The 25622-nt window shown below is 42.2% G+C and overlaps 3 protein-coding genes across 3 annotated transcripts; all 3 read left to right on the forward strand.

Moving 5' to 3' along the window:
• Positions 1-8626: 8626 nt before the first annotated feature.
• Positions 8627-10728, forward strand: ptgfr (prostaglandin F receptor (FP); the record flags this gene model as incomplete). Its single annotated transcript, XM_079157855.1, has 2 exons — positions 8627-9421; positions 10420-10728. The coding sequence occupies 2 exons, from the start codon at positions 8627-8629 to the stop codon at positions 10726-10728; spliced, it is 1104 nt and encodes a 367-aa protein (XP_079013981.1).
• A 2053-nt stretch (positions 10729-12781) lies between these two features.
• Positions 12782-16270, forward strand: btf3l4 (basic transcription factor 3-like 4). Its single transcript, XM_079157658.1, has 6 exons — positions 12782-12868; positions 13353-13414; positions 14524-14637; positions 14829-15030; positions 15734-15793; positions 15907-16270. Exons 2-6 carry the CDS (start codon positions 13361-13363, stop codon positions 15951-15953), a joined length of 477 nt encoding a protein of 158 aa, XP_079013784.1. The 5' UTR covers positions 12782-12868; positions 13353-13360; the 3' UTR covers positions 15954-16270.
• Positions 16271-16724: 454 nt separating this feature from the next.
• On the forward strand, positions 16725-25138 carry zfyve9b (zinc finger, FYVE domain containing 9b; the record flags this gene model as incomplete). The annotated part of the gene is made up of 17 exons (XM_079157856.1): positions 16725-16788; positions 18273-18577; positions 18689-19084; positions 19195-19294; positions 19383-19513; positions 19672-19783; positions 20616-20738; positions 20913-21068; positions 21211-21435; positions 21519-21601; positions 21731-21835; positions 21939-22089; positions 22793-22873; positions 23156-23318; positions 23459-23564; positions 24054-24233; positions 24977-25138. The coding sequence occupies 17 exons, from the start codon at positions 16725-16727 to the stop codon at positions 25136-25138; spliced, it is 2643 nt and encodes an 880-aa protein (XP_079013982.1).
• Positions 25139-25622: the final 484 nt, after the last annotated feature.

Here is a 25622-nt window from a genome sequence, read left to right on the forward strand (position 1 = left end):
ACAGGTTGTACTTTTGTTGTAAAATATTTCTTTAGGTATTTTTATTTGTTTTGTGCCACAAAGAGATGCCCGGCTTTTTTTGACCATTGATCACGTTTCTAAAGCACCACATCAGATTTGTGCCAGTGTTTCTTGTGACTGAGTTTGAATATTGTAAAAACAATCATGAGGCGCATGAGCAGGATGTTGAACACGAGAAATTAGCTCAAAAAGTAAACAGAATTCTCTTGTATAAGTGTTTATATTTACTAAGATGGTTTTAATTCATTCTCTAGCTGGGGACAGATGTCCTACAAAGACTGGTGGAATGAGTATTAACTTAAACAATATGTGAGATCACACAGTGGCTGTACCTGCAGTTGGACCTTTTGATTATGGGCTGTAATTAGTTTTAAATTGAAGTCTGGAAATGCAGCTTGCTTGAGTCATTTAAGCTTTAAATATGTGGGCTAATTTTTATGATTATTCCTCGTTACAGCCTCATTAGTGTCACAATGTACTGCAAGTTGCTTTGTTAACATATTCATCACTCATATTATTCATCATTTAATACGTAATTATTATATTTTTAAAGATACAATTACATGAATTTGTTTATTTTGAGTTGTATTTGTATCAAACTCTGTGCTAGTTTATGGTGCAGTGGTTTATGCAGTGAAACGTTATCTGTGTTACAATGTTAACTGTTGTTGCTGTTGTATAATGTTCTCCTTCTCCTTTCATTGACATCAATTTATTGATTTTATGACTTTTTATGCAGTGCTTTCATCAGGTCAAACTTTTTATTTGTCCAATACTTTGATTATTGACCAAATACCTGCAAGCTAATGACAGCTTCAGCTATACTTTGAGTAAGTCGCTAATAAGCAAATGTCAGCATGCTTAGATGCTAGACTAAGATGGTGATCATGCTAAAAATGTAATCTAGCTAAAAAGCATGTTAACATAGTCGCTGTGAGCGTGTGAGCATGTGAGCATGCTGCAGTTAGCTCATAGCACCACTGTGCCTACGTTTCTGCCTCACAGAGCTGCTAGCATCACTGTAGACTTTCATTTTGCTCCCATCTGGTTCTCTATTAATTTTCTACATAATGATCAAAATGAAAACAGACTTTTTCGAAACCCAATTCAAGAAAACTAAAATGCTTAATGTTTATTATTCAATAAGAAGCATCAATATGATTTGAAGACATACAGTGGCATGCTAACATTGGAAACACCGACTCGCATTTCTAAGTGTCGTAATTCTACACATGATGTCTACACATCAGTATTAAATAGGCAAAAAGAAGAAAAAAAAAAAATGGTCCAACAAGATGATCTTACCTCTGCACTTTGATTTTCTCCTCAGGATGCTCGTTGCACAAACAGCCACCCAAAGACCCTTTTCAGCAGTTGGTCTCCTTCCAGAAGGAGTCTGGCTGCTGGGTGCTGGATTCAGCTCTGGCTGCTGCACTGGGAAAGACTAGCAGGGAGGTGGAAAAGGCCAACCCTGCTTCGGTGGGTTATTGTCAAACATAATAATGTACATTAATAATGGGACTTATTTGTCTTGTGATTACGTTGTTAGGAAATAAGATTTTCCCTTTGTGCCATCTCTTCTTTGCTCTCTTTGATTTTGTTTTCCCTCTCGGCCCCGTTCCATTTTCTGTTCTTTGATTTGGTGAATTAGGCCAACAAGGAAGTGTGGGCCACCGTTCTGGCTGTAATCTGGCTTCATGGTTTTGAGATGGATACTCAGGAAGAATGGGAGCCTCTCGCTATGAAGGCTGTGTCATGGCTCCATGATCAGAATGGTAATAAACATTATACTACGTTTGAATCTTTTGGTAAACTAGGTGTGCTGGTTACAACCAGCTGTTTGACTACATTCAGTCTGCTGATGACTTGTTTTGTGTTGTGTTTTTTCCTGCAGCATGCGTGACAAAGTGCGTGGAAGCAGGAAATGCTCTGCTTGGTTCCAACGTGCAGAGAGATGCTCTGGGCCTTTCGTGTTAATTTCTGGTGGAAACTAGTGAAAATTAAACTTGGAGCTTTAAACAAAATGAGCATTAGTGTCTTATTTTGAGACTTCATACCTGCTCTGTTCATTGTGCAGTAAAAACTGTGTGACACCAGGCTTACATGCACTTTAGCCAACACTGACTCAACACATTTCTGGCCACATTGTACTGATTTAAAGAACTGCCTGCTATACAGTAACTATGATGTTTTTTTTAACTAACTTTTTGTAATGTTTAGGGACGGTTAATCCTAAATTACTGCTGAGACCGATCCAATTGCTTGGTATTTGGGTGTAGATTGGAAAATGCATTTGTGGTTACCAAAGATTGTGCAGAAATCACTGTACACATTCGCAAAACTTATTTTTCATTGGTAGATCATGTATTACACATTTATGACCATTTTGAGACTAATTTCACTCCATATAGAGTCATAGCTGAAGGCATTGACACATTTCACTGCTGTGCAAAAGACAGAGACAGAACAAGGTGAAAACACACCGGCCTGTCAACAGTGCTGCACAAATGTCAGGGTTGATATGATAGTAAAATATAACAACTCACCAGGCTGATTGGTTGACCTTCTGCCAGCTTTGTACAGCTCTGTACAGCTGCCCTCATGGCTATAGTTTCCAGCTATTTAACATATTTTGTCGCCGCCTCAACCGGCCAAGAAGGGCCGGTCCTGCCAAGAAATGCAGAGGAGATTCATAATAACGCCAAAAACGCTGTGCCTACTGTATAAAGGTTCGCAGAGCTGCTAGCATGACTGTGGACTCTTAGTCTTCCGTTAACGCAGATGTCTAGTCGTTCTGAAATACAAATTTGTAGAAACAACAGGGTAATAAACAAAAGGATGATTGAAGGGATAATTCTGACTTGATGTTGAAGGTTTAGCAGTTGAAACACCAGTTGAGTTAAGCTTCTAATAGACCAGAGTCAACACGCAAGTTACTTACTGTAAGATGTAAAACTGTACAATAACAGCAGTTATGAGATGTACACTGATCCCATTATTAAACCTCCAACCACAAATCCCTACCTGCCTCAAACACAACATAATTGACGTCACCACCCATCTGGGTTTTGCATCTGAGGTGCAGTCTCTACCAGAGCTTCATGCCTTCATAAAGGTCCCATTCTAGGTTCAGTCTCTACGGGACAACACAATAATTACACACACAAATAAGAAACCCTGTTGGCTCTAGTTTAATTGAAGTCTGTTTTGATTGTATGCACGCTTGTCATCTGGGAGGCCAGTAGATGACTGTTACTATGGAATAATTCAGTTGCTATGAAGTTTCTTGACCTTTTCGGATCAAATTTGTGTCTGAACACGAGGGACATGTGAGATATTACCAAAGGGTGAGAGGGTAGCACAAAGAAGCAAACCCAGGCTGTGTTCAGGTTGGGTTATTTTTCTCTGGACTGACCGTTTGTCCCTTCTTGATAACCAGCTTTGACACATTTTGCAACTACTTCACATATGGCACCAACTGTGCTCCATCAACGATTTCCAAAATGGAGGAAATTGTTTGGTTAGGGTGACAGACAGAAAAAAGAAATGATGGGGAGTACAAGAAGAGCGAGGGCAGAAGAAGAGTACGTTTGTTACCTGTGAATCTTGGCACAGGGGTGTTTTTTGTGATAAGACGCGAAGGAGGAAGCGACAGCGCCGCTGGCAAAAAGCCTGCATTATGGGTTATTTTCTCATCTCGCTCAGTCTACTCCCGGCTCTATCTGAACCCCACTGAGGCAGGCAGTCAATTACAACAGCCCCATTTGATGCAACCAACAAATGAATGTGATTTCGCTCCCATGCCTGTGCTTTCCCTGCCTTGTGACCAAGCACTCTGCTGCCTGTCATTACAGCAGACCCTGTATGACACCACACTTAAAGGTGTAATGTCACCTGGGAGAAGATTTCATCAAGAGTCACCTTGTTGGATAATTAGGGACAATTTGGGCACATGAGAAAGCTTAGAAGCAGGTTTTAACAACTCATTTACAGACTTAAAAACCAATCAATTAATTGTTAATGAAAAAGAAAAGCTTTTTTTTTTTGTCCCTTCCTGAACTCTTTCAGTAGCTGTTGAAATTGTATTAAAATATTTTCTTACATGGAAGATGTAAAGCTGCTGGACCATACAGTTTATACTGTATAAATACAGAATTTAATAAAATTACACACAATTGTGGAGGCAATTAGGTTCACCAAGATACAAGATTAAAAATGTATTTAAATCACCAAAACCTTCTTCCAAGATGTATTCAAGGCACAGGATGTTAAGGTCATCCAGACCTACAAATACTTGTGTTCAATAAGACAGATGTGGTGGAAATACAGAGGTGATTGTGCAGCATCTCCATTGTATATGTAAACGTAGTTATTTTTGAGTAAAAACAGCAAGAATTGACGAATTTCTGTCCAAACAAGATTGAGAAAAACTTGTTAATTTGTTTATCTTCAGAAGGCTAGACTATTGTAATTAGTTAATTTTCTTCGTTAAAACAAAAAACAAAACAGTTTGACAGCTTGTCCAGAATGCTGCGGCCACATTACACTGGTCCTTGAATCACCAATTTACTTTTATGTTACAAAGCATCCAGGCGAACCTCAGGTCATCACGTTAACAGTGTTCCCAGGGTCAAACCAAGCGAGGTTTGGTTGGCTGTTAAGCTCATGAGCAAACATTTTCAACATAAGACATCCTGGTAGAACGACCCTCATCCTGACTTTCCACCCTCATCTTTCCACTTAGCTGTAATTGTTGAAAGAAAGAGCGACAGAGAGTGAAGGGGACATTTGACATCACTTATGGTGAACAAAAAGAGGAAATTAAGTTTTGGAGGATGGAAATAAGTCACAGTTTTTTCAAGACTTCAGGCATGATGAAGCATTAAGGTCCTTCAGGGTGCTGCAATAATTGGGCAGTAAGGAAAATGACTATATGATATGAATGCCCTGAAGCTATGATGGTTGGAAATGCAGTAAAATCGCACTAATACACATATTAGAAAAGAATGACTGTGACAGCAACAGAGTAAAATGCTTTGGGTTTAATATAACTGCAGGTATCTCATCCCCTAGATTAAGCTCAAATCAGTATCATAATGATAACTATTGCTAGAATGTGTGTAAAAGTTGGGTTAGAAGCACAACGTTCTAGATGATGTGATGTTTGCTTTTAGCTGATGTGTGACCCATAGGTTGTCTGACTCAGTTGCCTGGCACCAAGGCATATTATACTCAGGAACTGTTATGTTAAGATGTTCCAGGCACTGGGGTGACGTGATGGAGACTTGCTTCCTCCTCAAAGTAATCACACAATCATCTGAAAGTTCAAACTTCCTGTCTAATCAGACATAATATCACTCAAACATATCCTGTCTGCATAGTTAGTTCTCTCCAAGTGCTATAACCAAGTGCTTTGGTGTGTGTAGCAGTGTTCTGCTCTACAGGTCTTAAGAAAAGCACTTTATATTTGTTTACCTACCCAATATTAATTCTATCTGTGTACATCTGATGTGTACTGAGTGGGTGTTTGTCTTTGTAAACGGATATGTGTGGACTCACTTATTACTGTATGTACCTTTAAATCCCCTCTAAATAATTCACCTCAGTCAGAAGGAACTACATTTATGTTTTAAAAACTCATAATCAGCAGATTTTTATATCAAAATTAGGCCCAATTATTCGGTAAAATAAATGATTGTAAGTACACTTGAAACCATAAAGACAGGTCTCCCCTCCCTCGTCGACAGAGGTGCAGCTGGGCTTTGCCTGGTCAGCCAATGAGAGTGCAGTGAGACTGTCTGTTTTTCTGTTCTCCGTTGTTGGGTCCTATGATATTCTCTAAGGTGATTAGCTTCGGTTAGCACCGAAGCTAATGAAGCCCAACATACGCTAGCTTGGCGGACGCGTTGCTGTTAGCTTAGCCGTAAACTCACAGTAAACTTAAAAAATAAGAAAACACTGCATTTGACAACACTCAATGTGATTTGAAACTTAAAAATAAAATCTTTATCGAGGCGTTTTACACCAATAATACACATTTCTTGGGCTTCTCTCCAACCTTACACCGAGAAACGGCTTCACTTGACTTTCTGCCCCTGTCTGATCCTGCCCTGTAATTGTCTGCCCTTAATTGAAACCTGCTGTGTTTAATCACCTGCACCTTCCCTGTGTATTTAAACAGTGTGTCCCTTGGCTCAGTGTTTGTTCGGCGTTGGTGTTACTTGGTCTGTCTGTGCCTCTCCCTGCCAGTTCTCCCTGGTACGTTTTGTGTCTGCTCCCCTCTGCTGTGTTCCCTGTTCTTTGGATGTTTTATTTTCATGGACTTTTCATTCACACGTTTTTGTGTTGAATACTTTTTTGTTCCCATTAAAATCCACATTTATCCTACCCTCTGTTTCCCTCGTCTCCCTGCATTTGGGTCCAGCCCTTTTTATTTTCTTCAAAAACCTTACACCATCAAGAGTCTGAGAATGTTACAGGAGTGCAATACTAAATCTGTGTACTTTTTTAAATAATACAAATATGTTTTAGTGCTGTGTGTACTAATCATTGACAGGTACATATCAAATTCAGATATGTGTACTAATACGTCTTAAATTGCCAGCTCTCAAGTTGACAATTTTCTCTCTGCTGGGTCAGATGCATGTGAAGAACTGCAATAAGCTTAGAGGGTCTTTTGTTTTGCCACCTGATCCTTCTTTTTGGAGCACTTTTCTTTCCACTTAAGTGTCTTCGATCTTATTTTGTTGAGCTGCTTCAAGTCAGTTTGTGTCCATGTCTGCTTTCTTACTCGTGCCACCTAGAGATGAAGAAGCCATAATAGTTTAAAATGACACAAAGTAGCAGTCTATTGAATACAGTCGGAGGAAATAATATATGTAGTGTTATACACAGTATAATTCATGTGACATTTGTTTGGTCAAATGATTCTAATTCTGTATCTGATAGTCAGTATCAACAGTTACTGTAACAACTGATCCCCAAAGAGCAACCTCCGCATCACAGTTTCCATTGAGAGCTCTTTCTTCATCATTCAGAAATCAGGAAAAAGAACAACACATTTTGAAATATAAAAAACATTCACAAATGGACTAGAAAAAAACTTCTGTTATTAAACCATGCCTGTCCCCACCCTTCTCTAGTTGGATCTAAGGCATGGCTGTATATTATGTCATCAGAAAAGCAAAAGGTGTGACTACTGGGTTGAATACATGCAACCACAGCCCAGCACTCTGTTCAGTCCAAGCCAAGACATTTTGTTCTCCCACTAAAGTCTGGCTCAGATGTTTTTCTCATATCAAATTATAGAATTGCATTTTTAAATCCTCAGAATTGAAAAACCTATTTGGTCTGGTATTATTCTTTTTTTTAGGATTGGATAGTGAATGTTGGTTTTAGATAACACCCAACTGTTTTATATTTTAAAAGATTGATGCAAAATGAATTACCCAGGAGGTGATATACAACGTGACTTGAAATAAATAAATAAAACGTTAGATTGAAATATAAGTGGTAATTCATGTTTTTTTTACAGGAATTATCATTTTGGGCAAAAAACACATCTCAATCTTTTTTTTAATCAACAAAGCACATAAGGCGTCAGTAACCAGCAGGTGACTCATACAGTCGCAGACACAGCCTGCACTTGGAGGAGGAAGTGTTATTGGCAACCTATTGTTGCCATCCAAACGCAAGCAGCAGGGTGACCCGACAACCCGCAGACTGTTTAGTAAAACAGAAAGGATTTTGATGTGATCTCATGGAAAGCCTCCAAAAAATAGATATTATTTAGCTCAATTGAAAAATACAGAAAATTGCTGCACTCATGAAAAGAGAGACTTTTTAATATATTTCATAGAAGCACAATGTCGAGCAATCATGCGTAATTATAAGAATTAGGCTAATGGCGTGCGTATTTCGCCAACAGTTTATTTTCGTTTTCATGCCTATCCAGTGTCGAGATAAAACAAAATAGGTCTTTTTTTGGGGGGGGGGGGGGGGCTGGATGCGACAGATGTGTACAGCCACCACGGTGGGTTTGAGTTTGAAGTGACACTTCGCAGAATGAAGCTCGTCCGCCTCCACTGACTTTCAGCGGAGTGCAGACGGAACAAGTTGCGCTGATCGCAACCTCGACAGGAATATTGAGGAGAGCCGTCGCCCGTTCAATGGCATTTACAGCCGGGCTGATTACACGCCGCTTTGCTTTACTGATCATAAAAGACCCAGAGTGAAGGCGACTTATGGCGAGTTGCGTGAGAGAAGAGCAAACCTGAGGTAAGGAACTGAGCAAGATTTTAACCAGTCAAGATCATTAATAAACGTTATTGGGTTATAAGAATGTGGGACATTTTTCATGTTAAGATTTTTATTCCAGGACGTTCACTGTCCCCAGAGTCACACCCAAAAGTGCATGGGAGCTGTAAACTATAGAGATGCATCTGTTACAAGTCAGAGAAACTATGTGTTGGTTGAATTGATTTCTCACCAAACTAAATGTATAAAGATATTTTTAGCACCTGAAGTTCAATTAAAAAAATGTTGGTAAAAATTAATCATATGACCCATCCACTATTTATCCTCTCCCTCAGATTTCATGTCCACCATGTCAGCCAATGGGAGCTCAGAAACAGGTTGCAGGTCAGAGGTCAGACCAAGCAACAGCACCTGCAGCCAAAAGGAACTGTCTATCGCCGCCTCGGCCATCTCCATGACTGTGGGCATCTTCTCCAACAGCCTCGCCCTCTATATCCTCGTCAAATCCTACAACCGCATCCGGATCAAGTCCAAGGCGTCCTTCCTGCTGTTTGCCAGCAGCCTGGTGGTCACCGATCTGCTGGGTCACCTCATCAACGGCTCCCTGGTGATCTTCGTCTACAGCTTCCACAAGGAATGGGAGACGTTTGACCCCCACAGCATCATGTGCAGCGTCTTCGGGGCGTGCATGGTGTTCTTTGGCCTGAGCCCCTTGTTCCTGGGGAGCGCCATGGCGGTGGAGCGCTGCATTGGAGTCACCAGGCCCATCTTCCACTCCACAGCGTTAGCATCCCACCACATGAAACGGCTGCTGGGACTCACCTGGCTGCTCGCTGCCCTGGTGGCTGTGCTGCCCGTGCTGCTGTGGAGGCCCTACAAGGTTCAGAGCTCCAAGAGCTGGTGCTTCTTCCATATGGAGGAACCTAAAGACTGGCTGGATGTGCTCCTCCCCCTGCTTTTCTCTTTGCTGGGGCTGATGGCCCTGCTGCTCTCCATTGTGTGCAATGCAATGACGAGCTGTGCTCTACTGCGGGCCAGACTGCGCCGCAAGCATCACTGTCGAGGCACGTCCTACCACATAGAGATGATCTGTCAGTTGCTGGGTATCATGTTGGTGTCCTGCGTGTGCTGGGGCCCTTTACTGGTAAGAGTGGGCAGGTCGCACATTCCCTACTGCCTGAAGTCATGAAAATGAGTTGAAACTCTTTGTTGATCACAATTCATCTGTTATTGGATTTACATTCTCACATACCATCACGTTTCTGATCCTAAAACCGCATCTTAGCCAGTGTGTCTGTCATGGATTTTGAACATTGGTAAGTACAAAGTGACTGTCAGAGGCAGTGAAATGGGTTTTTACACAAGACGGAAACCATCATTATCTGTAATGTGTGATGAGGAGATGACTCGAGAAAAGCTTACTTTTGAGGTTTTCGCACGACTGCTTTTCATTTTCAATCTGTCCCCCCATTTCATTCTTTGATGCTGATGCTGAAGCTCTCAGCGAGTCAATTAGGACATCAAAATGCTCGCTCTAATTATCTTTTAAAATATTTACTTGCTCTGGTTGAGAAGGACATGCATTTCAAGCCACCTCTCCTGCTCTACAAACATGTTCCCTTCATACTTCTTGTTGCTGCAGCAAAAGTGCGCTGCGGTCTACACCATTAGATCAGAACATGCTACACTCACTCCACTACAGTTATAGAGCAACATTTCTCACATATTGTATCTGGCAATATGACCAAAGAAATGCACTGACAGCAAATATTCAAATCGTTTTTATTCAGTTATTATTTATGAATTAGTTTACAATCCAAATGCAAATGACAGTGTATTGAATCATTGGTGGAAGATGCTTTGTGATAGACACTATCGGTTTTGAAAAGATGATTTGGAAAACATTTACTGTATTACAGACTCTTTTGTGTAACTCTGAATCTCAATTATAAAATATTTAAACATTTGTGCAATAGACAGAGATGCTTTCATACAGTTAGTGGAATAAAATATATATTTCTTAAATTAAGAAATAGAGAGTTGTATTAAATGCTACAGTTAATTGTATATTGGTCTAGTTATTATGCAGCTATTCAAGTTTTTTTTTTGTCACCCTCCATTATTCTATGGCCACTCCACTAGATCCGTGTCATCGTGCTGAGCACCAGAGCCAAAAACGAGCCTGCGTCCTTCAGCCTCCTGATGGTGGTGCGTATGGCCACGTGGAACCAGATCCTGGACCCCTGGGTCTACATCCTGCTGAGGAAGGCTGTTCTGAGGAAGATGTTCACGTTGCTCCATGACTTCTGGGGCCCAAAATCTCACTACCTACAACGCTGGCAGCGCAGCCTGCTCCGCAGCTCCCTGGAGACCAGCAACTCTGGCTTTGGTCCGACTGACTTCCACCTCCTCGGTAGATTACCAGACACTGCGATTAAATCCATCACCTGAGCCCGGGTCACGTGTTCTGATATGACAACACCATGTGACAAAAAACAGGAAGAAGCTGGGAAGAGGTGCAGAACTTTGTTGGAATACACACTATCAAAGTTACTGCACATAAATGACCATTATAGAGTTAGTTTTCATGCTCTCTTTGCAAAATGGCCACCATGTAGTTACGTGCTCTATTGTATAATGTGGGATGAACTTTTTGCTCTTTAAGTGTCAATCTTTGATATTTCAGTCCTTGTTGATTTGCAATTTATATTTAAGTGAAAACAATGGAATACATGGGCTTTACATTTTAAGAATTGTGTGCATAGTTCCATTTTGAGAGTGTGTACAATGGAGAAAAACTGTACAGACACCCAGTTCATAATACTGCAAATATATACATATTTCATCAGTGGGCGATAAAGGCTCATTCACTATTGTGTTACCTCTTCCGGGCATAGATAGTGACTTAACAGACATTTATTTAAATGAAAAGATTGCCACTTTCAGCTCTGTTTTACATATCTGTTTAAAACGGTCACAATATGCAGAAAATATTGCAGTTAGGTTGGTTCAGTCATTCCTGTATTGAACTTTTTTCTTTTTGGAAAAGTGACCATTTTCGTTATTAATGCTGCTGAGATTTCCATTTGTCAGCTCCAGCCTGTGCCCTTAACCTCTAAGGATTTTTTCTACACGTGTTTAATTCTCTTTGTCGTATTTTGTTATTGTGGATAGGATGTATCTACTACTGCCACATCCATATGTGGCAGTAGCCACATATGGATTCAGGATTGCGATCTAATTAATCAGCTTCAATCAGCGTGAACATGTGTATAACGCAGAACACAAATGTCTGCAGCAGAATGTACAAAATACTGTAACTGAACTCGAGACCTATTTTGATCCAGTCTACAAAAAGACTGAATGACATACAATGTTTGATTAATTGTATACGTCTATCTATCCGTCTATCAGACAGAGCAGGGCCCGTCAGTCAGTCAGTGGTCTCTCTCTCTCTCTCTCGCTCTCTCTCGCTCTCGCTCTCTCTCTCTCGTGAAATGTTTGACATTTTTTTCTTTGGGCTGAAATGTGTAATAAAGGTGAAAATGGAAAAATGAAGCAAAATGATAAATCTTGAAAATGTTGTTTTGATGGGTGATGGTCAGGGTCATTTGCGTTAGGAGACATTTTCAATTCTAATCATTTATAACTATTAAATGCCAATCAATTATATTAATTATAATGTATTGGTCATGGAAAAGACATATGAACTGATGAATTAATTTGCCAGCTGTTATGTGTTGACAGAGTTCTAATTACAGCTAATTACTGTACTGTTGCTCTGGGGGTTTAGTGTAATTTGATTTGTAGGTGGCACACTGCTCACACGTCTTTGAGACCCATTCATTACAGTAATAAAACGATCACACAGTGGAAACTGAATATTACAGTAGAGCAGAGAACAAATATACTGTGTGGATTATAAAAGGCAAAGACATAAATTAAAAAACAAATTGTAAAAAATAATTATGAAAATAATAATAGGATTCCACATTAAAATCCACTTAATATTTCATAATTTAAACACAGAAAAATGGGATGAGACAAATTTAATTATATCTTTTTACTATTTTACTTATTTTGTTTACTCCGAGTTTTGAAAAGCATAAAGTAAATGCAAATTTAATTAATCGATTTACAATTATTTTATTCAAAACAAAACCAGTTTGTTGATTATAGTAAACAAAACTGAAAAATAAATTATTAATTCAGATGCTCAAGATGCTCAGTTCTGGCTCCATATAAGACCATTGTTTTCTTTGTTTCTTTGGACTTTTCCATATTTCCATATCTTCATGAAACCTTTTGATTATTAATTGTCTTAAGTTTATGAAAAGGCAAACTTTTGACGTTTTCAGACACCTTTCAAGCCTACAGTGGGTGAGTGTCTCACGCTCGATGGATGGGCAGAAGCGTTTGTTGATGTAATACACAAACTGTCCTGTAGGTGACAGCCCGGCGCTCAAATCCTTCCAACTGGTCGGAAACACAGAAGACGAAGAAGAAGAAATATCCGTATGGTGTGTGACGTAATCTCTTCCTCATAACCTCCATCTTTCGCCACCGCATGCCTGTGTGGATATTTGACCAGGTTTGGGATGATCCGTGTTGATTTGTGTGTACCGTGCGGCGCTCGCGGAGCGCGTGGTTGTTGGTGTGTGGTCGCACCGGAGCTGTCGGACCGAGCCGAGCCGTGAGACGCTGTGTTCAGTCTGTAGGCCCTGTGTTGTCATGTCTGCAGCTGCTAACCAAACACACACACACACACATACACACACACACACACACACACACACACAGAGCAGACTGACAACTTGCAGCTAGTCTGAGTTATTATTGCACCAGCGTGGTATCATTTTCACGTCTCTTTAACGTCTGTTTTTATTAGTTTACCTTGTTGACTAAACATATTTTTACTGTATTCTTTAGGAACTGGACTTCTGTCTGATTAGCTCATGTTGTTGTTGCAGCAGCTCACAGTCGACAGGGAAAGCAGCAGCATGCTAGTTGTTTAGCTGCTTACACGTCACATGTTTTTGTTTTCAACATTATCTTCAACTTGTTTTATTACGCAGGTGAGAACATGAATCAAGAAAAACTGGCAAAACTTCAAGCCCAGGTCCGGATAGGGGGAAAGGTGAGTTGACAACCAGGAAGTGGTTTATTGTTTTGATTGGAAAGGTGTAACGTTAGGTGTACAACGAGTTCAATAAATTACGCATAACCCACACCTACAAGACATCTTGCAATACAAAGTGTTGTATATATATTGTGCTTTAGTTGCTGTTATTTAAAAGTTTAACTGTGTGTTTTCTTTTGGTATTTTTGGGTGGGATCATAATACACCTCTTTTACAAAAAGTCTGCGCTGTACTTTTAGATTGATTTGATGATTACAGCTGAAATGCTAATTATATATTTAAAAAAAAAAAAGATAATATCTGGATATATATTTGAGTTGCTATCAAAGTAATTAGAGGTGAAGCTATTGTTTATTATTATGTTATATTGTAAATCCATCCCTTTGGGTTTTGAACTGATGGTCAAGACTTCACGTTGGGCTCGGGTAAATTGTTATGAGCGTGTTTATAGTATTCTCTGACATTTATTCAAGAAAAAATAGTTTTAGTGTCTGAGTATGTGCCTTACACCCCTCCTTTTCAGATGATTATAAATAACTCCTATCAATTAAAATATGATATTTGACAAGAAAAGAAAACAGCTGGTGGAGTTAACAAAAGATAAAGGTTTGCGAAACAGGAGACGTCAACTTGACCAATAAATCAGTTCAGTCATTATTAGCTTATTGCTATCGTCACACATGCAGGCCGACGACAAGAGTTTGAGATACAAAAGTGCCAAAAATAAATTAAACAGTGACACCATCACAAAGTTCGGTCCCCAGAGACCATTTAAAAATATCAAAGGGATCTTAATTTTAACCATTTGTATTATGTTTATACATTTATGTAATATATGTTTGTAGGTATATATATATTTATGTTTATCTATATTCATATCAGCCCATAAAAAGTAATGAATTCCAACAGATTTTGAACAGAATCACATTGCGACTTGTTTGGTTCTCGTGTCTATTGAATGGAGAGTTTTGTATAAAATACTATAATTCAACAACCAGGGCTGTGTTGCCCTTCTAGCCTTTTTCTTCTAATGCTCTCACTCTTCTAAGTCAGAGCTAGCTTCAAGTGGCTGTGATTTAGGACTCTTATGTCTGCTTTGGTTTTAGGGATCTGCACGCAGGAAGAAGAAGGTGGTACACAGAACTGCAACAGCTGATGACAAGAAGCTTCAGAGTTCACTTAAGAAGTTGGCTGTCAACAATATTGCTGGAATTGAGGAGGTAAATTTGTGTGGATCTTCTGTAAAAGGAACCCCTGAACATGATCTTACATTAATGTGATGCATTCTTACCGTGTAGACCAGACTGCTCTTTAATTTGCATACTTACACTCGGCATATGAGGAACTCCTGAGATCATTGCACCAGAGCATTCGGCCGTGATTAAAAACTGAATGGTCTTTGTCTTCTCAGGTGAACATGATCAAGGATGACGGGACTGTGATCCACTTCAACAACCCCAAAGTTCAGGCCTCTCTGTCCGCCAACACCTTCGCCATCACGGGCCACGCTGAGACCAAGCAGCTGACAGAGATGCTTCCCGGCATCCTCAGTCAGCTGGGAGCAGACAGCCTCAGCAGCCTGCGCAAACTGGCGGAACAGTTCCCTCGGCAAGGTGGGTGTGCCTCGACCTCTGACCTCTTAAAATCACTGTAAAAGAGGAGGATGATTTGCGGTGCTTTAGTTAAGATTAGTCGCTTCCTGTGGGAGGTGAGGCCCCACAAGGTGACCAAATATTGGTTATTGTGGCACCTGTTGCCTCAGATATCATGGAATCCCTCCTCCGTTGCTCATTTGCTCCTCGTTAAGCTTTTCCATTTAAGTTTTTTTTTCAGCTACAAGCCCTTTCGTTCCTACTGAAGACAAAGTAAATGTTTAAAAACGGGTCACATTTATATAGTTTCATTTTTAAAAGGGCAAAATAATGTCTTAAAACAGCAGGGCACTGTATTTGTTTTAAGCAAATTTGACTCTGGAGTAAGTGGTGTATTTGTTGGGGACTATTTTCAGCGGTGGATTAATATACATTTGATGCTCTAGTGAGTATTTGCAGCAGCAGGATGGTTTATGTGGGATCAACTGAAAATAAACTACAAGTCCAATGTTCATGGTAATGAAGCAACATGTCACCCAGAGTAAAGGTGACTCACTGACTTTTCATTGTTTTTAAAACAATGGAGGTCAACGTCACAGAGGAATAGGTCAAACCAGTCTGTGTCACACGGCAAATATTTTTTCTTGAAGAAAATATTACAATCTGGTTACAATTGACAAAGCTATAATGTTTTTTTGGTTGTTTTTTTTACATTTTTTCTCAGCTCTCGACAGCAAAGCTCCAAAGGTAGAAGACATTGAGGAAGAGGATGATGATGTTCCAGGTATGGACACACATTTCAACTAATTCTCATAATGCGGAGTCTGTTATTGATTCAAATAAAGAAGATCCACGTTGTACAAGTGGTACATTTCCTACTGTGTTCTTGCTCTGCAGATCTGGTGGAGAACTTTGATGAAGCGTCAAAGGACGAGGCAAACTGACGCACAGGAAGTTCACCTGCACACAGGCTGGACTGCAACGAAGCAAGAAACCTCCTCCAGTGTTTTTAAAGTCTCGTCATCCAGACATATCGGACACTACCCACCCACAAACCAGAGACTTTTCTATTTCACAATGGCCCAAGGATGTCCGAGTCAGACTGGCTTGTGCACTTATAACAAATACAAAATAAAACAAATACTCCCTTCTGGTAAACGGTCAAATCCCTTCACCACAGTGTCATGGTCAGGATTACAATGGTCATCAAAGCTAGTCTTAAGACTTTGTTTATGAAACAAAATAAAGATGATTAACATTTTTTAGATGGTGCTGTGGTCATTGACACGATTGTGTAAATATCAACGGTTCTCATCCAAACTGAAGATTTTAAGTATGCAATTTTGCATGTAAATGATCCACTAATGATAGATAGATATTATATATAGGATATATATTATCCTACAGTGTGACAGGTTGTGCATGCAGCCAGGCTTTTCACATCTGGCATCGTATAGCTCGTGTTGTCTTGGCCATGCGCGCGGTCCTGCGGGCAGTGCAGACGGGCAAAACTGGGGAGGGACGTTTCTGCACACCTCTTGAGTTTCTTCAAAGAGCCGCAGAGAGAGAGAGAGAGAGAGACAGGGGGAGGAGGAGGGGGATCACAGAAGAGAGGGGTGTAGAGGGGCGAAATCATCCCATCCTCCGCTTGTGAGCAAGGCACTGCTGCTGCTTGAAGCCCGTGGCTCCCCGGCTCTCACATGTAACGGGATAAAATGCTGAAGTTCTTCTCTGCGCGGGATGACGAGAATGAAAGCCTCCTGGGAGCAATAACTGAGGGTAAGAATTGTGTCGATCGCGCCGCGGGTGGAGACGCTTCCCCCCCGCCCCCCCTCCCCATTCATTGCCTGCGAGTTACAGGGTGATGATACAGCGCGTCTTGTGTTTTGTCACAGAAATTCGCTGATGCAGCATTTCGCCGCGCACATAGTCTGCATCATCTGAAACGTGTGTGTGAGTGTGTGTGTTGCGCACAGTCCGGTGTGAAGACATGCTGCTGACATACTACACGCGCCGGCCTCCGTAAACATCAGCCCAGTGATGTGTCCTGCTCGGTGGTCTGATGTAACGGGGTGCGGGGTGAGTGTCGCATTGCCGCCGGCCTCGGTGCCTGCGAGCGGATTAAACATTTGCGCGCGCGCGCGCGTGTGTGTGTGTGTGTGTGTGTGTGTTGAATGCGTCACTGTCCCGGGAAAGCGATCGCTCCAGTCAGCCGGATCGGTGCAACCCCGCCGCCGTGTCGGGGAGTCTTCACTCTGCAGCGCGCAGCAGTGGACGTCAAGGCGCGCCTTCCTTTTTATGGTTTTTATTGAGGGAGCTGCAATGCAGCTTAGAAATTAGACCATTCACGCCCAATCTAAATTGGAACAGCCGGTAATACCCGGGTAGATATAGATATACTATAGGCTCTGATTTCTGGTGGTTGTTTTAATTCCTCTTACCGGGTCCTGAGTCATAACTCTTCATGACTCACTGGCAGCTACAGCTCAATGAAACACCTGCTATGGACACGTTAACTCCCATGCGTGCTGGTAATTAACAGTAATGGTTATTACCTACCTTACCAGTCGAGAGAAAGATGCAGAAACAGTAATTGCCTGTCATCAGAGAAAGGTGTTTGCCTTTATGTAGAATCTCATGTTGAGATTAGGAATGGAGTCATTCAGAATCAAATGGCTCATTTGGCTGTATTTACATATGAAACACGCTTCTCTGGTGATCAGTTTTAGTATCATTTGTTTTTGGTCTACCACCAAAGACACACAACAAATGGGCCAATTCGCAGGACCAGTCAAGACTTCAGCGTGAACACCAATAACAACATCTGTTAATCCTCATGGTAATACACTCAGAGAGTCCTTGCAGAGCCAATCAAACACAGAACCACTATTGAACATTTGGTCTGGAACCAGCAGCTGTGTGGTATCATCCACTGCATATACAGCTATGATTGGTTTTACATCAAAATGTTGTCCACAACAAACCTCTTATTTCCAACCATGTGATCCGTTCTGGGATCAGCTCAAGCACACCTCTCAAGGGCGGCAGGGTGCTAATGCTTCCTTTCATGGTGATTGGAAGCGAAGAGGTGTGTTCAGGGTGATGAAATAGATTATCCGACGCTGTTAAATGGCCACTTAGCACATGTGAACATTTTCCGCCTAATAAGTCGTCATTAATGAGCACGAAAACATGGTGTGTGTGACAGGATGAGCGATAGACACATGGAGTGTTAGTGATAATCATGCTCTCCTTTGAAACAGATGACGGAGACAATCCGTCTCTTCAGGACACCAAGCACCACTGGCTGAACAGACCCTGTCTGCTGGTGCTCAAAGATGGGGATGTGTCCAAACCCGGATTGGGTTGCGGCCAAATAAGACCAGAATCTCTGTCCAAGACGTCTTCAGATGCGTCGGTCAGAAGCAGCTTTGGGCCATGTGAGAAGAAACCATCCGAACATCCTGTCGAAACGACTTCACCCTCCCAGCTGGAGGAAGGCAGCTTCACTGTGACCGCCATCTCCACGTGGGGTGAGAGTTGTTTCGGGGAGTCTTCCAGCCCCCTGGTGCTGAGCCCTGCAGAGGCTGCGTGGCCGGAGGAGGAGGAGGAGGAGGAGGAAGAGGAAGAGGAGGTGGCAGAGAAGGAGAAGAAGAAGCCCCAGGCTCTCCCATCAAAGGAGGACTCTGTGGTTGAGGAGAAGGAGCTGGAGGAGAGCAGGCTGGAGCAGCAAGAGCAGTCCTGCAGCTCGGAGGCGACAGCAGCACCCTCTACTCCCTCACATGATGGCAGGGGGTCCAAGGAGGTCAGATCTAATGGAGGAGATGAGACGAACAGCAGCACGGCCCAGGCAGCCGGTGGGGAGGGAGCAATGGGCGACTGTGCAGCTTCCCCTCTGGATCCCGACAACGAGTCCCAGCTGAGCCCCGTTGGCATTCTGTCCAAGGATCGAGGCACCGTCCTCGGGGAGGTGGCTCCAGTGTGGGTCCCTGACGCTCAGGCGCAGGTCTGCATGAAGTGTGGGGTCAAGTTTACGTTTACCAAGAGGAGGCATCACTGCCGTGCTTGTGGGAAGGTGAGGACGGACGTCTATATGTTTGAAATAAAACCTAGAAGTTCTCAAGAAATTGACTTGCAGTTGACGAGTTAAACGTGTGTGTCTGTCCTTGTGTGGTGTATCGCCAGGTTTTTTGTGCGCTTTGCTCCAACCTGAAGTTCAGACTCACACATCTGGATGGCAAGGAGGGACGAGTTTGTGTTTCCTGTCATTCAATCCTCGTCAAAAGTGAGCACAGATTTCTTTTTGTTTTTGTTTGAGTTCACAGTTTTTTAAATGAAACTTTGCTGAAGTAACTCTTGCGTCCTCTCTTCAGGGACACCTCCGAGGGGGAAAAGGAGGGTGTGGTTTGCAGATGACATCCTCCCCAAAAAGCAGTCAGAATCTGCTCCGACCACACCAGTCAGAGGGTTCTCACCGCTGATGAGACGAGCACTGGGCGGGCTGGTTAGAAGTCCTGTGGGTTCACCACAGATCAGGAGAGCCTTGCGCCCACACGGGACAAATATCAATGTAAGATCACTGAACGTATCTGTTGCTCTGTAATTAGTCAGATAGTTTGTACAAAAACACGGGCTCAGTCCTCTGCCTCCCACCTCCTCTAGGAGGCCTGTGGTCCTTACGGCTGGGGCACCACAGCTTTAGTGAGCAGCTCTGCCAACCTCATCCCCCTGGTTGGCCTGCCACCCATCCTCACCTCCACAGGAGTCAAAGGAGGTAAGACAGGTTCCATCCCATTTGAAGGGGAGAGTCTAAAGATATAGCTAAATTACTTTTTTTGTGTTTGTGGTGGCGCATATCCTGGTATTTCCCTAAGCTATTTTCAGTTTTTGGTATCGTCAACTCTTGCACAATGCAAAGATAAGAGAAGAGGCATGGACAGGAGTATCGTGCAAATCAGGCAGCACAAGGCGAGGTGAAAGTTTATCAGGAGGAGCAAAAGGAAGGGACAGCAGCATCTACAGAATGATGCTGGATGACCTTAATGAACACTTCAAGCTTGTCTGTTTAGTGATTGGTGGTTTTATTTTTGTATTATTCCCACTTAGTCATGACTAACGCCTGTAGTGCTGTTACTGTCAAAGCAGGACAAAGGACTGGAGACCACCAGGCAAAGTCGTAACTAAAAAATGATGAACTATAACCAGAGTGATAGCCAGGGGAGAGAGTTTATACATCCCTGTAGGCAGATAGGTGAGCTCAATCTCCCTGATGACCTGACTCCGCCCACCAGGCTCCTGGAGGGAGAGGCCTGCTCAGAGGGGGTCATCACTTTACTGTTAATGATAATGTAAAAAAAAAAGATATAATAGCATTAAGAAAACCTATCTGTCCTTTCAACTTAATTAGGAAAAGGCTTAGAGAGTGGTCATTAATCCTTACGCAGCAATGAGTTCATTTTCAAACATGACTCTTGAAGTCATGAAGTTAGCTCTTCTACTTGCTTACAACGGATGAAAGTACAGTGTCAGAAAAATAAAATATGTTTGCCAGCTCAACGCAAGAGCAGCATAAGATACATCCGTGTTATTATGTCTTTGTTCTTCAGATTACACTGTGGAGGAGCAGCCCTCTGAGACGCTGCTCATCCAGGAGCTGGAGAGTGGCAGGCCCAAGCCACTGGTGTTCGTCCTCAATGCCAACCTGCTGGCTATCGTCAAGCTGGTCAACTGTACGTTTCTTTTTTTTTTAAAGTGCATAGAAGGCGACACATTGGCGACATATTGTACACAATTAGGGCTGCTGTGATCCTACAAATAATAATAATTATTGACTCCAAAAAAGGGTGACAAAAACAACAATTGTCCTTTTAGACCTCTGAGGTTGTGCCTTGATTGTGTGACAGATGTTAACAGGAAGTGCTGGTGCGTGACGACAAAGGGAATGCACGCTGTGGGCCAGGTGGAGGTGGTGTTGTTGCTGCAGTGTTTGCCTGAAGAGAAAAGCTTCCCCAAAGACATTTTCAGCCACATTATCCAGCTGTACAGGGACACCCTCACAGGTCAGAGCCACGCACACAATAATATGCTTACATACTGTAATTTCCAACTTGTTATGTATAGTAGTGATGTTTTATATTGAATTTGGTAACAGGGTATTTTCTTCAATGATTACGTGTGTCCTCTTCCTCTGTATTTCTGCAGGAAAGGTTGTGAAACACCTGTCGCTGTCCTTGTTCGGCAGTAGTTTCCTGGGCAGTGAGGAGCACGCAGGCTTCCTGTACATTCGCTCCACTCTGCAGTCCCTTCAAGGTCTACCTCTGCCAAACCAGCCCTACCTCTTTGGCCTGCTGGTCCACAGAGCAGAGGTGGCCTGGGCCAAAGCCTTTCCCTTGCGTCTCATGCTTCGATTGGGGGCCGAATACAGATGTAAGCCATGAAAATGAAGGAAATGCTGCGTCTGCAACGCGACAGGATTTCTCTTCAGTTACCAGCTTTCTTTCTTGTTCCAGTTTACCCGTGTCCTCTGTACAGCGTGCGCTTTAGGAAGCCCTTGTTTGGGGAAATTGGCCACACCATAATGAGACTGTTAGTGGTGAGTGTGACATTTTGTAACAACTTCCTGTTCGGTGTTGTTACAAAAACCACATTTTCCACCATTGGTGGTTACGTTTGGTGTTGAAACTTTGACCAAACTTTCCCCGTTCCTCCCATCATGCTTCAGGACTTTAGGAATTACCGTTACAGCCTACCGATGGTGCCGGGGCTCACTGTGGATCTAGAGGCTCAGAGGACCTGCATAAAGATACCGACCACTGGGTATAATGAGGTAGGACTGAGCCTTTAAATCCCTCACAGAGTTATTAATAATAATAATAATGTGTATGTAGTTTCTTTTTCTTTAATCAATCGTCATCCTTCCCTCTCATTAGCTAATGAAGGCTTTGAATAAGTCCAATGAGCACGTGCTGGCCATTGGGGCGTGCTTCAATGAGACGGCAGACTCCCACCTCATCTGCGTGCAAGGAGACGATGGCCAGTACCAGACCCAGGCCATCAGCATCCACAATCAGCCGCGCAAAGGTGGGCCATCCCAGGATACCGAGAGAGGCACATCAAGACATCAGAGTCTGGATTTAATGTTACATAATCAAGCAGAACATTCACTGCAATTAGACACGTGGATTGCAACAAGGGGGACGCCTTGATGAGCTGATAAGATAATTCATCTGCTATTTAGGGGAACGTTGGTACAGTTGAATTGGTGCACTGGAAGGAAAGAGATCAACACATTAAGAGCTGCATTCAGTGTGGGTTTTCACTAGAAACACTCGGTGATCTCCACCAACCATGTGGTTCTATCTACTAATTGTACACCTTTTAAAATAGTATTTGCTGCACAATGTCTATCATTACAAATGATAAATGTGCAGCCAGAATTTGTGCAAACCCATGACATTTTATTCTACATCATGTTCCCAAAGACATTCAATATTTGTATTCTGTGGCACAAGGAAGTATGTAAACGTTGTAAATGAATGTAATTGTATCAGAAGCAGATATATAATTTAGACAGAATATTGTTTAACACTATTCATTTTTGAAATGGGTCCCAAGGGAAATTAAAGAGAAACAAAGGGCTGAAGAAGTTATCTCATGTAACACTAGATGGCACAACATGATTGTTTTTTTCTTGTAACTACAAAGACTGAGGTATCAGGATTAGAGCCACAGAGTTTGTCTCTAAACTTGTTTTTTTTCTTCTTCTCTCTGTTTGTTATTGCAGTTACTGGATCATGCTTTTTTATATTCAGCAGTGCACTGAAAGCGTCTGCAGGATACCTTGCCAAGTCCAGCATCGTAGAAGGTAGGCTGTCTGCTCAGAGGGGAGTCAGGTTCACCTTGACATTTTCCTGCCCTGCAGGAAATTCATTGCTTACATATTTTTACTATTTAAAAAAACAACAAAAAGTGGTGCATGTTAACACCCCTGCTTTAAGACTGGTTTATTCAGAATGTGTGTGTATATGTGTGTGTCTGTGTACATTTTAACAGACTGTTTGTCCAAGCGTGTGTACATGTTGATGCATGTGAGTGTACGTGTTGTCTGTTCGTGTGTTCCTCCCGTATCGCTGCCCCCTCTCCCCAGATGGACTGATGGTGCAGATCACCGTGGAAACCATGGCCGAGCTGCGCCGGTCGCTACGGGACATGAAAGACTACTCCGTCACCTGTGGACGGCTCGACCAATCGGACAGCCAGGAGCTTGTGTGTGTACAGTGGGTGGAGGAGAAATGCTCGGTGAATAAGGGGTGAGTGTGTCCGCCTGTTTGATGTTCATGTGGCAGAATGAGGCTTTTGTGCTCAAAGAGAACAACATAGCAGAGCGTGCCGGCTTCAATGACGTCTGCGTTTTCATTTCTGTCCCATGTTGTAAATGTGTGTCCTCCAGAGTTATAAGCCCCATCGATGGGAAATCCATGGAGTCCGTCTGCAATACGAAGATGTTTCAGAAGTCAGAATACAAAGAAAACGGGAAGATCATCCGCTGGACAGAAGTACATGATCTGCTAAAAATATCAACATAAGTAGAGCAGCAACGATAAATCAATTAGTTGTCAACTATTAAATGAATCACCAACCATTTTGATAATAGATTAATCGGTTTGACTCATTTTTTAAGAAAGAAAAGTCCCATTTCTCTGATTCCAGCTCCTTAAATATGAATATTTTCTGATTCATTTGCTCCACAATGACAACAAACTGACATTGTGGAGCAAATAAAGTTGCAGCAGGTGTATTCTCCATCTAATGAAGTACCTGTAATGAGATGCACAGGATAAGTAGAGCTAATGTAAAACTTGAATTTGAGTTGTGGACTAAACAAGACTGTCTTAAGATCTTAGGCTTTGGGAAACAGTGTTCGACATTCTGACATTTTATAGACAAAAACAACTGATCGATTAATCGATAAAATAATCAACAGATTAGTTGCAGCCTTTAACGTAACTGCCTCCTCCCTATACATCTGTCTACGTGTTGTGCAGGTGTTCTTCCTGCAGAGGGGGAATCACCCCAAAGGAGGAGCGAGTGACTCTGCTGAACACGACCGGTTAACGGAGCGGATCGCCCGGGCGTTTTGCTTGGCACTGTGTCCTCACCTCAAGCTGCTGAAAGAGGACGGGATGGCCAAGCTGGGGCTGCGTGTCGCGTTTGACGCTCAAGAGGTCTGAAAGGATGTTTGGTATTTGGTATCAGTGAGCTGAGTCACAATGACATATTGTTACCAACTTCCCATAATAAGGTTGCATCATGAATACTGCCCTACAAAGCCAAAATACAAAAAGTACATACTTGTTCAGAATTTAGTTTGAGACAGAAATGTGACTTTTTGACGTCTGCTCTGCCATAGAAACATGATTATGCTATAGAAAGCCACAGTAACTGCACTCTTAGGTTGAGTTACCTTTATGTCACATATTTAAACATATTAAATGGTTAATATTAACATCAGTATAAAAATCATTTGTAAGGCAAACAGATGCATAGCAAACCAGAAGGACTGATTATCAAAATCTGGTTTATATTCCCCCAAAAAAGCGAAAGGAACACATTGTTTAGTCAATACAACCATGACATCGAGATTAAATCCTTTTTCTATAAACGTTTAGTTTTTTCACAGTGATCATTTATAAATTCTTTAATTATTAGTTTCTTTTCTATGCTACAGAATAAGTGGTACTCTGCTAACAATGTGAGGATTACATCAGCATGGGGTTCCTTAAGGTGTCAGATGCGCTTTCACTCGGCCAAAAAGTTTATGAAAAATAGTCAGGGGTGTTTCGTAAAAAAATCATACTGGTCTAACTTTGAGTGGTGTAACATATGACTCACAGTTGTAAAGCTATTAACTCAAGCTCCTGGGTGTGACTATGTTAAAGAGAATTACTGGTTCCTTGTGTAATTTCAGGTGGGATTTGTGGCTGGGAGCAATGGGCTTCCCCTCCCAGCTCAGTACCTGAACGCCCTGGACAGCGTGCTGATCCCCGTCATACACAGCAGGGGGCGCAAGAGGGGCGACGAGCCCATCGTGATGGAGCTCATCTTTTACATCCTGGAGAACATCACTTAGGAGCGCACACACGCCCCGCTATTTCATCTTTTCAAACTCTGACCACAACTCTGTCTCCGGCACTTCTCATCAGTGCTGCCAACGGTTTCAGGGCAATAAAAGCATTCAAAAGGGCGAACCGGACCACATCCAAGGTCTGCATACATCTCATCCACTCACGAGTAGAGAGAAGTGGTTAGTGGTTTTCTGATCTCACCCTGCCCTGCAGCAGACAATCTGGGTACGCATGAAACCTAGGATGGGCCATCAGATCACTGTACACTGTACAGTAGTAGCAACTTCATAGCTTGATATCGTCCACGTGACAAAGTTCAATACCAATTCCCATATTATGGAGAATACCTTTAAAAGTGGGAGCTGGATTCAGACCCACGACCTAAAAGCAAAGAGATAAAGCGAATGACTTGAAGAACAGTATGTAGTAGATCTGTAGCAATTTGATGCACACTGAATGAATGCCTAAAGGATGTTTTCATACTGGTTG

Source organism: Pholis gunnellus (genome assembly GCF_910591455.1).
Source record: "Pholis gunnellus genome assembly, chromosome: 4".
In the NCBI taxonomy this organism is placed as follows: domain Eukaryota; kingdom Metazoa; phylum Chordata; class Actinopteri; order Perciformes; family Pholidae; genus Pholis; species Pholis gunnellus.

What these genes read in the sequence shown, in the direction of transcription:
- btf3l4 (XM_079157658.1), top strand. Translation starts at nt 13,361, where the DNA reads ATGAATCAAGAAAAACTGGCAAAACTTCAAGCCCAGGTCCGGATAGGG. An exon ending in ATATTGCTGGAATTGAGGAG is followed by an intron (nt 14,638 to 14,828) that starts GTAAATTTGTGT and finishes TTGTCTTCTCAG; the next exon opens with GTGAACATGATCAAGGATGA. An exon ending in GGAACAGTTCCCTCGGCAAG is followed by an intron (nt 15,031 to 15,733) that starts GTGGGTGTGCCT and finishes ATTTTTTCTCAG; the next exon opens with CTCTCGACAGCAAAGCTCCA.